Source organism: Dasypus novemcinctus, chromosome 13 (genome assembly GCF_030445035.2).
Source record: "Dasypus novemcinctus isolate mDasNov1 chromosome 13, mDasNov1.1.hap2, whole genome shotgun sequence".
Classification (NCBI taxonomy): domain Eukaryota; kingdom Metazoa; phylum Chordata; class Mammalia; order Cingulata; family Dasypodidae; genus Dasypus; species Dasypus novemcinctus.
The window spans coordinates 761,765-772,789 of record NC_080685.1 but is presented as its reverse complement, the minus strand read 5'-3'; the positions used below and the strand labels follow the sequence as shown (position 1 = coordinate 772,789).

The window sequence follows — 11,025 nt, the reverse complement described above, 5'->3', positions numbered from 1 at the left end:
TTCCGCCCGCATCCTGGCGGAGCCTGCTGCTCATTTTGTAATTCTCTCCGCTCACGACACGACCGGCGGCGAACGGGCTGAAGAGCCGGCCAGGTCTCGCCGGCCTGGAGGCTAACCTCCTGACCTCCCCAGGCCCAGGCCCCGCGCCTCGGCTCCACAGCCGGGCTGGGCAGGGACCCCGCGCCGGCGCGCCCCCCTCGGCGCTCCGCCTTCCCGGGGGCCGCGGGCGCTGGAGCCGCGGAGAGCCGCCCCCGGCCCCCCGAGCGGCGGCCCGGCCCGCAGGTGCCTCCCGGCCCGCCCGGCCTCCGCCGCCCTCCTCCCGCTCCCGCTCGGAGCCACAGCCCGCAGCGCCCGCAGCCGCGGCGCGAGACGAGAAGCGCGCGCAGGGGCGAGCCCCGGGGGCCGGCGGGGCGCGGGCGCTCGGCCGACTCCTCCGGGCGCGGGGCCGCGCGAGGCGCGCCGGTGCGGGGCCTCCGCCCGGGCCCCGGCCCTCCTCGCCCGGCCCGGCCGCCGCCGCCGCCCGCAGGCCCGGCCCGGCCGCCCTCCCGCCGCGCCCTCCCGCCTCAGCCGCCGCCGCCGCGAGCGCCGCGTTCGAACCTCCCTCGCAGACAGTCTCCGCCCCACAATGCACCGCGGCGGGCAGCCTTTGAAAAAGCGGCGCGGCTCGTTCAAGATGGCGGAGCTCGACCAGTTGCCTGACGAGAGTGAGTAGCCGCGCAAAGCAGCCCTTCCTCCCGCCGCGCGCTCGCCCCGGGGCCGCACGGGCCGGGCCGGACGGCCTGCCCTCCGCCGGCCGGGGGCGCCGACCGCCAGCGCCGCGGGCCCCCGTCGCCCCGCGCCCGGGCTGCCGCCGCGCCGCCGCCTTTGTTGTGGTGTCTGTGCGCTGCTTTCTGGGGCGCTGTGAGCGCCGGGGCCGGAAACCGAAAGCCCGGGAGCCCGGCGCGTGCCGGCCAGGCGGCGGCTGCCCGGCGCGGCCCCGGCCCCGGCCCCGGCGGGGACAGCGGCCCGGCCGCGGGGCGTCCTCGGCACCCGCCCCGGCGCAGGGCGCCCGCCGGCTTACGTAACCGCGCGCGGGAGGGGTCGCCGCCGGCCCGGCCCCGGCCCCGGCCCCCGCCGCTGCCCCGCCGCTGCCCGCCGCAGTGCCGCGCCGGGCAGGGTTTCCGTGTCGAGGGGCTGCGCCGCCCCGGGGCCACAGGTGGCCGGGGGTCCGCGGGGGTTCCGGCGGGCGCGGGCGGGCGGGCGTCCCGGGGGCCGGGGCTGGCCGCGCGCCCCGCGCCCTCGCGGGCCCCGCACGTCCCCGAGCGCCAGCCCCGGCCCACCGTGGCAGCACGGGAGCTTACTCGGCTTACTCAGGCGCAGGAATTACGTGAAAAGGCAGATATTTCACTTTAGCCAGTTACAGAAAAAGACCCCGAGGCCACACGTGGTGGTCGCTCTGTACAGAGCGCTTGCGGGTCTTCGTTGGACAACAAAGGGCTCAGCCGCAGACTCTGGGAAGGAGAGCTGGGTGCGGGCAATCACGCTTTCTTTGCGGTGTCACGTAGTCTTAGTGTGTTATAAAGTAAAATTAAAAGTTCAAGTTCTGGTTAAGCCAAGCTAGTGAAAAACTGTATTGAGAGTGTTTTTGTTTCAGATTTATTCTAGCCCGTGCTAAATTCCAGGAGAGCTTTCTCCGTGGTGTAAGTGTTCTGTTCAGCGGTGTCCAGTAGGTAGCCACTAGCCACATCTGACTATAGAGCCCCTGAAATGAGGCTTGAGTGACTGAGCAGCTGAATTTTAAATATTATTTCATTTTAATTTAAATTTTAAATTTCTTTACCTTAAAGATAATTTTTATCACCTCTGAGAAGTTAAAATAGGCTTGTTTTGGTTACTATAGTCAATTCTGTTGAGTGAAAGGTGTTTTAAGCGTCTTTTAATATAACTCTCATTTGGAATATTTGCTTTATTATCATCATCACCAAACATTTATCGAGGTCTTACTGCAATTCTTTGTAGGTTTGAATAGCAGCTGCACTCTCAAACTATAGGACCTTATCATTTATACTACTTTGTCACATCTCTGGTGCCTTGTGTGTGTCTTCTTTAGCTAGACAACAGCTTTGTGGAAAGCAGAGATGACCTTAGCTGGTTTGTCACACAGTGCCACAAATCAAATATACATAAATACTTGATTTATATGGAATTGAATGAGGCATTAATGATAGTAGAACAGAATCTTGAAAAAGGAAAAGTGATTTCAGTTTGATACTGGAAATAACAATTTGTTTCTTTGCCAAGATTAGGCAAGGGGACTAGCTAGTATTTTAGCTAATAGCCAGCATACAGTTATCAAAAATAAAAATCTACCATGTATTGAGTACGTACTATGTACCAGATACTGTGCAAAGCATTTTACACATATTACGCTTTTAATCCTATTTCAATTGCGGTAAGTAATCTAATTAGTTTGGTTTTATATATGAAGTTATGGAGGCTGTCCTCAACCCAGATCTTTCCTCTAAGCTCCTGTACTCGACACCTCTTACCTGTTTCGTATCTCCTCTTAGATACTGCAAGGGCGCCTCGAACTTTACAGGCTCAGACTCTAACTTGTCCCACCACTCCAGCACAGAGCTACTTGCGCTGGTTCCTGTCTTAAGGAATGGCTGCACGATGCATTCATGAGGCAGGGCAGAAACCGGGGGTTACCCTTGGTGCTCCCTGCTCTTTCATTTCCTGTAGTTAAGCCTTTACTAAGTTGTGTAACTTTATTTTTTGAGGTTCCGGGGCCTAGGGATTGAACCTGGGACCTCATGTGGGAAGCTGGTGCTCAACCACTGAGCTGCATTGGCTTCCCCGAATTCGTTTTTTTTTTAAACGATAGATTTATTTATTTATTTATTTCTCTCCCCTCCACCCCCCAACCCCGGTTGTCTGTTCTCTGTGTCTCTTTGCTGCGTGTTCTTTGTCCGCTTCTGTTGTTAGCGGCACGGGAATCTGTGTTTCTTTTTGTTGTGTCATCTTGCTGTGTCAGCTCTCCACATGTGCGGCGCCATTCCTGGGCAGGCTGCACTTTCCTTCGCGCTGGGCGGCTCTCCTTACGGGGCGCACTCCTTGTGCGTGGGGCTCCCCTACACGGGGGGCACCCCTGCGTGGCAGGGCACTCCTTGTGCGCATCAGCACTGCGCATGGGCCAGCTGCACACGGGTCAAGGAGGCCCTGGGTTTGAACCGCGGTCTCCCATGTGGTAGACGGACACCCTAACCACTGGGCCAAGTCCGCCACCCTGAATTTATTATTTGTTTTGCTTGTTGATTGTTTTTGCCTTTTCAGGAGGCACCGGGAACAGAACCCGGGACCTCCCATGTGGAAGGCGGGCTTGAGGCACGTCCACTCCACTCCTGTAACCTTTCCCTTCCAGATGTCTCACATTTGTCCACTTCCCTCTCCTACCCTAGTCCAAGCTGTTCTAATCACTTCAGGCTTTCACTAACCCATTACCCCTTCACCCACATACATGATCTCCTCAAAATGTAAATATGTCATCTTCCTTAGTAGCTGCAAGCTCTTGCGTGGTCTGCCCTGCCCCTCCTTTCTAGCCTCCATTTGGATCTTCCTCTCATTTGCTCCTTTGAGCGACGCTGGGCCTTTTTCATTTCCCCTACTCATCAATATCCCTTTCTCCAGGGCCTTTGCATGCGTTGTTCCCACCACCTAAAGTGCCCTTTCCTCCCCGAGCTTCCAGTTAACTTCTATCCTTTAGAGCCCATTTTGAGCTTGTTCAGAGAACTGTTTTCTGTCTTCCCGGACTACGTTATATCTTCTTATTAAACCTTTTCTTAGTACTATGTAACTCCTTGGTGGCCGCCGTCACGGTTGCAGATATTTTTTGTTTTTGTTTTTTTTCCCCTGTGTTTCCCCTGCTGTACATAGCTGCTATTTTTGACTGTTCTTCCACAATTATTTATTAAGCAGTTTTATTGAGTTATATTCACAAATCACACAATCTAAAGTATTTAATCAATGGCTTTTTTTTTTCTAATGTGGCTTTTTAAAAAAATTTCTCTCCCCTTCCCACCGCCTTCCTCCCCCTAGTTGTCTTCTCTTTGTTGCGTCATCTTGCTATGTCAGCTCCCTGTGTGTGGCGCCATTCTTGGGCAGGCTGCACTTTCATGCTGCATGGCTCTCCTTACAGGGCGCACTCCTTGCGCATGGGGCTCCCCTACGTGGGGACACCCCTGCGTGGCACGGCTCTCCTTGCGCGCATCAGCACTGCGCATGGGCCAGCTCCACATGGGTCAAGGAGGCCCAGGGTTTGAACCACAGACCTCCCATGTGGTAGGCAGACACCCTATCTATCCATTGGGCCAAATCCGCTTCCCCTAATCAGTGGCTTTTAATGTAATCACAATGGTGTGCAGTCATCGTCACAAAAAGTTGCAGTTTTATATTTGTTTATGTGATTGTTTGGTTAGCATCTGCATCTAGCTCCCTTACTATAATAGAAGCCCCACCAAAGCAGGTACTGGTTCTGTTTTCGCCATTCTTGCACCTCAGTTCTATTCATAAGTCCTAACTAACCTCCCTAATTTTTTTTTTGAGATTTATTTTATTTATTTATTAACCCCCTCCCCCCCGCCCATTGTTTGCACTTGCTCCTTCTCTTTGTGCTCGTCATCTTTTAGGAGGAACCAAACCTGGGACTTGGCTTGAGCCACCTCCGCTCCCTCTGCACAATGGCCTTTTTTTTTTTTCTTTCTATCCTTGAATATATTCTAAGTTCATTTCTACCTCAGGACTTTTTAACCTTCTGTTTCTTCTGCATTGCTGCTGCTTGCTCCTCTCATCCTAGACCTTCTCAGATATTCCCTCTTCTACCCTTTCCAAACCCCACTCTGTAAAGTCACTCCCTCACGCTGATATCACTGTGTTTATTTCCTTTATAGCAGTTACAGTGAGTTATAATTATAACTTTGTTTACTTGTTTATTGTGTGTCTCTTCCTACAAGAATGTCAGCTCCCTGAGAACAGGAGTCTTTGTCTGTCTTGTTCCTTGGGGTATCTCTGGTCCTAGAGTGGTGCTTATGGCAGGTATTTGGTACATACGTGCTGTGTGAGTGAATGAATATATCCAGCTAGAGCAGGATTCTAACTTAATCAGATTTGCCTGCCTATAAAATTCATTATTTTAACATAATAGGTTTTTTTGATTGACCAAAGTAATTCTAACAATAAACACTATATATGTGCACTGTTCTTAGCACTTTCCCATATATTATTAACTCACTTAATCCCTACTTTACAGATGAAGAAGCAGCAGCACAGAGAGGTTAAGTGGTTTACTTAAGGTAACACAGAAAGGAAAATGCATCTGGTCTCCATCTAGAGCCTGAACTCTTTTTTTTTTTTTTTTTTTAAGATTTATTATATTTATTTCTCCCCTCCTCCTCATTGCTTTGTGCTCACTGTCTGCTCACTATTCATCTTTTTTTTTCCTTAGGAGGCATCAGGCACTGAACTCGGGACCTCTCACGTGGAAGGCAGGCACTCAATTGCTTGAGCCACATCTGCTCCCTTGTTATTTCTTTCTTTTTTTTTTTTTAATTAAATTTATTTCTCTCCCTTTCCCCCCCCCCCCAGTTGTCTGCTGTCTCGGCCCATTTGCTGTGTGTTCTTCTGTGTTCGCTTACATTCTTGTCAGTGGCACTGGGAATCTGTGTCTCTTTTTGCTGCTTCAGTTCTCCATGCGGTACCACTCTTGGGCAGGATGTGTTTTTTTTGCACAGGGCGGCTCTCCTTACAGAGCACACTGCTTGCCCGTGGGGCTCACTTACGCGTGGGACAGCCCTGCGTGGCACGGCACTCCTTGCACATATCAGCACTGCACGTGGGCCAGCTCACCACACGGGTCAGGAGGCCCTGGGTTTGAACTGCAGACCTCCCATGTGGTAGGCGGATGCCCTATCAGTTGAGCCAAATCTACTTCCCCCTAGTTATTTCTTTATTATAGTATAGTATAGTATAGTATAGTATATTAATTTACCTCCCCTTCCCCCTCCACCCCGTTTGTCTGTTCTCTGTGTCTATTTGCTATGTCTTCTTTGTCCGCTTCTGTTGTTGTTGGCGGCACGGGAATCTTGTTTCTTTTTGTTGCGTCATCTTGCTGCATCAGCTCTCCGTGTGTACGGCACCATTCTTGGGCAGGCTGCACTTTCTTTCGTGCTGGGTGGCTCTCTTTACGGGGCGCACTCCTTGCACATGGGGCTCCCCTATGTGGGGACACCCCTGCGTGGCATGGCACTCCTTGCGCGCATCAGCACTGCACATGGGCCAGCTCCACACGGGTCAAGGAGGCCCGGGGTCTGAACTGCGGACCTCCCATGTGGTAGACAGACACCCTAACCACTGGGCCAGGTTCACCGCCCTAGTTATTTCTAATTACTCATCCAACCATCACTTCAGACTTAACATTGCTAAAACTAAGAGGATCTATTTTTACCCCCAAACTGAGTTTTTCTCTCACTTGATAAAATAATTATTAATTTGTTTTATTTGTAATTGCAGGCTCTTCAGCAAAAGCCCTTGTCAGTTTAAAAGGTAAGAATTGTAGCATTTTTAGATGTGGCATAAGCTAGGAATTTAATTCATTAAAGTAATTTGGATATAATGTCACTTTATCCTTCTAAGTTTTGATGCATTAAAGCTTGTAATTTTCACTGATAATAACTTTAAATTTGTATATTGTCGTAGAAAAATTGGTTTTCAGTACTTAGAAATATTAAGGAAAATTCCCCGTAAAAGTATTGATTGGAGAACTTTTAAAATTTTTAACTCAAGATTATAGATAGATCTTATTTAGATTTAAGACATTCATTAAACAACTGTGCTGAAACTTTGTTTGCATAATAGTTTTTGGGGTTTTTTTGCAAGAATCTTACCTTCTAAATAATAGCGCAAGAGTGATAGTACTTTGGTTTTTCTAAGAAAAAAACTAGAGGTACTCCTTAGTCTTGCTATTTCTTTCTGTTGGTACATTAGCTCAACCGTCTTGATATAGTTTATTTTGTAGTTTGCCTCTAGGGTAAGATTCTATTAGGTAACTAAATTTGGAACCAAAGAAGACATTCTCACAGGTTTTTAGTACTTTTGGTTTGGGAGGTTACTAGGTAGTGCTTTGTATTTATGGTTTACCATATTATGTGCTTCTGGCTTGAGGAGACCACTTATCTTCCAGAATGTCCTGATTTTTTTGCCTAGCAGTATCAGTTCCATCCCATCTCTTTTATTTTTTGTTTCTTAAAATATACATCTGAAGAATTATTCCAATTATTCTCCCCCCCAATATTCAACCCGTTTCTCTTTTTTGAACATATAATAGAGAAAAATTACACAAGTAATATAAATTTCTTATAGGAAAAATTAGAAAATGCTAATGAGCAAATAGAAGGAAATAAATAAGCCAATCTTAGTGTACATTCATCCCAGGTTTCTATGTATTTCTCTACATATAAGCATATTATTTTTTACAAAAATTAAACACACCCAGTTTATTTCTTTTTTTTTTAATTCTTTTTTTTTTTAAGGTACTGGGTGCTACTTTGGCTCCCCTGAAGTTTTTCCTCGTTTTTGCTTGTTTTTGTTTTTAGGCGGCACCCGTGCGGGAAGCAGGCGCTCAGCTGCTTGGGCCTCATCCGCTCCCCCAGTCGCTTCTTTATTGATTTTCTTTCTAGTTGCAGGCAACCCTGAAGACATGTCTTTGAATTAAAACAGAAATAGCACACTAATTTCAATTTAATATACCAAAGATTTCACGTATTGAAGCAAAAAACATAGAAGTATGTTCTAAATTCAAGGTTAGATGGAGCATTTTCCATGCTTCCATTGTTCTACTTTCAGAAACAGTTCTTGGCAAATTAGAATGGAGGAATTATTAAAAAACAAAAATAAATAAAGAAAAGAAGCCACAAATATTTCTGTGTAGAAATTAATACTTTTAAGATGCAGTATTATTTAGGGAGTTTGACCAAAAAAAAAAAAAGCAAAAGAAAATTTTCATCTGTAATAGCTTAAAATTATTAGGCAGTATATTTCACACATATTTCTGTTATTAAAAAGTTAGTGTTCATCATACAAAATCCACTGAACTTAACTTACATTTTATTAATCATAATTATTTATTACAGAGGGAAGCTTATCTAATACATGGAATGAAAAGTATAATTCTTTACAGAAAACACCTGTTTGGAAAGGTAGAAACACAGGCTCTGCTGTGGAAATGGTAAGGAATGAGTTTTTCTTACACTTTGGAATAACTGTAGCTAAACTGTATTATTGTCATATAAAATTCCTTTATAGAACAGTGAAAATAATTTTGAAAACTTTTCCTAATCCCAAGCTTTTGAGTCCTCAAAAGCATCATTGAGCAATATTTGATCACACTTAGGTGGTTTGTCTGGTCATAATTAAGCATTTGTTAAATAATTGTGTGTTCTTTAAATAATAATAATAAACTAGCAACCCCCAAACATATGTTCATAAAACGCAAAAATTTTACATGGCTCTGGTCCCTGCAAAAAGATACATAAGTAAATGGTAAGGTATTAAAGTATTATAGGTCAAGGGTAGGTGATTTAGGGATGGGAAGTAAAGGTGAGCAGGTAATAGGCATGCTTTGGGGACCTCTGCTCCTCCCCTGCCCAGCCACGTCGTAGCTGATGCAATAGTGTGGAGCCAGGAGGACTTGGGGGTCACGCACGAAGCAAGCCTGGAGCGGGCATGCACAGCAGCAGGCGTGGCAGCCTCGCAGCTGGCCGCAGTGAATGCCAGGGACTTTTTCCACTGTCAGTTCCCCAGCATCTTTCCATTTTTCCTCTCTGCCTGTGGTCAGAGGATGGGCTCAGGACAGGGGACTTGCTCTGAGGGCCCTGGAGTCTTGAGACTGGGTAGAGTCCATACCTCTAACCTGGCCCACTTGGGTTCTGCCCGTATGTTGTGAGCCTGGAGCTCATCTGAAGCCGTCAGGACCTGCCTCCTTTCCACATGGCCCTGAGAGTTTGTCTTAAGTGGTGGGAGAAGGATTTGAAAAAGGATGCTGGTGCTGTTGGGATATTATTTCCATTATTCTCTCTGTTAATGAAGCCTCTGTATCTAGGGTAGACTGTGGTTTTGTCATGTTAGAGTCCTTTTAAATCTATGATGTTATTGTCCTTTGGGTACTTTATTTATTTTATTATATTATTTTTTTAGTTCTACAGGTACTTATCAAGTAATTTGTACTTTTATTCACAAATGGGAAGTTGGTTAACACTTCCTGGCAGCAGTTCTAGTATATTATTATATACATTTAGGCTTATTGTTCTTGAGTGATCCAGTATCTTTTCCCCAGCTCAGCCCTAATTAAGACACAGCATGTGATACATCCAACTGATACTAACCCAAATACCAACATAATATGAACTGGAATTTCCAGAACTTAATTTCCTGTCTTCACCATCCAAAGTTGCCAGTGTACTAAGGAGATAGGATATTAGTTTTAATTTAATCATAGCCAGGTGTTTCATTTGTAAACAAATTGCATAAATGTATCTTATTGCTCTCTAAATCTAAGATTATTTAAACTTGTCATTATATACTTCATATTACTCATACTTCCTCCTTCCATATTACCAATAATCCAGAGTTAGCAATATTTTCCAAAAATAGAATTGTACTTAGGGACAAAAGAGGGAAGTGTTCAGCTTTTTCATTAAATAAAAAACTTTCTACCATAGCCTTTCAGAAATTCAAAACGAAGTCGACTCTTTTCTGATGAGGATGACAGACAAATAAATACAAGGTCACCTAAAAGAAACCAGAGGGTTGCAATGGTTCCACAGGTACGTGTGGGCTAAAACTTTGATATCAGTGAAAGGAAGTGAGTGATTGGTTAGCATAATAAAGTTTTTATATTATTCTCTTGCATTTTAAATAACAAATTCTTGTCTTTAAATCAGTACTCCAATTTAGTTCCTGTTTTAGTTAACTAGAAAGGACCTTTATTGATAAGTTTTAAACCTGAGTAGACAGCCGGTCCGTAGTCCTGTGAAGGCACCTTTCCTTTTAAGCGTGGAGGTAGTGAACGTTGAGCAAATGGATTTGGCAGTATGGAATCAGTTTGGAGTTTTGCTTGAAAATAGGGAAAAAAGGCTTTACTTTATCACTGAGAGAAGTATGTAGAAAACTTTCTTTATTCAAGAGGAAAATTTGTAGCATGAAATTTATCTCTTTTCCCACTTTCGCCATTTAAAAAAAAGTATAGTAGACATGTAATAATCAAAGGAATGAAAACTGGATAAGGAAATACTTCCACAATATAATAATTTTTCTTTTATCAAACTAATGAGCTCTGATACAGACATTCCATACTTCCCCTTCATTGTTTTTCCAAAAGTGTTCTAAAACAAGATTTTCCAATACAATAGGTGATAACAGAGGTGGTTGCTTCACCAGCAATTTGGCATCAAACAAATTAAAAGTATGGCCAGCAATATACTCTACTGAAAACCAAAAAATTCAAATAACTTTATGATAATTTCAAACAGTAAACTATTCCTGTACCATAAAATGAACAAAAATGTGTTTTATACTCTTTTTTTTAAAAAAATGTGAAGGATAAGTGTATGTAAGCATCTAAAATGCAATTTAAAAATTTGACCCAGTTGAAACTAATAGGCCAGTCTGCTGTTTGATTTGGTATGTGTTGTATAATGTTAAGTAAATGCATGAAATAGTTAAATAAAAAAATTTGCTAGCTGTCTTAACTTTAAAAGAGCTGTGTTAGGTTAATTAGGGTGAATTAACTTTACTTATATATTTTAAGTGTCCAAATGTATGGATATTTTTAAGTTCTTTTTTCCCTCTACCTTATTATTTCAAAAATAAAACTTGAAAGAATAGTACAATAAACCTGTATACTAGTCAATCCACCTAGTTCAACAATTTTCATTTTTCTGTGTATGCTTTGTTTTTTGTGAATACATGTGTCTATATTTCTTTTTCCTAACC

At 45.0% G+C, this 11,025-nt stretch overlaps 1 protein-coding gene across 1 annotated transcript in view; it reads left to right on the top strand.

The window, feature by feature from the left end:
* Nucleotides 1–625: 625 nt before the first annotated feature.
* Nucleotides 626–11,025, top strand: part of LIN9 (lin-9 DREAM MuvB core complex component) — a 99,212-nt gene continuing 88,812 nt past the window's right edge. Inside the window, exons 1-4 of the mRNA XM_004472486.4 lie at nt 626–704; nt 6,547–6,579; nt 8,166–8,260; nt 9,753–9,857. Of these exons, the coding sequence (XP_004472543.1) occupies nt 626–704; nt 6,547–6,579; nt 8,166–8,260; nt 9,753–9,857 (312 nt within the window). The remainder of the gene's footprint in view (nt 705–6,546; nt 6,580–8,165; nt 8,261–9,752; nt 9,858–11,025) is intronic.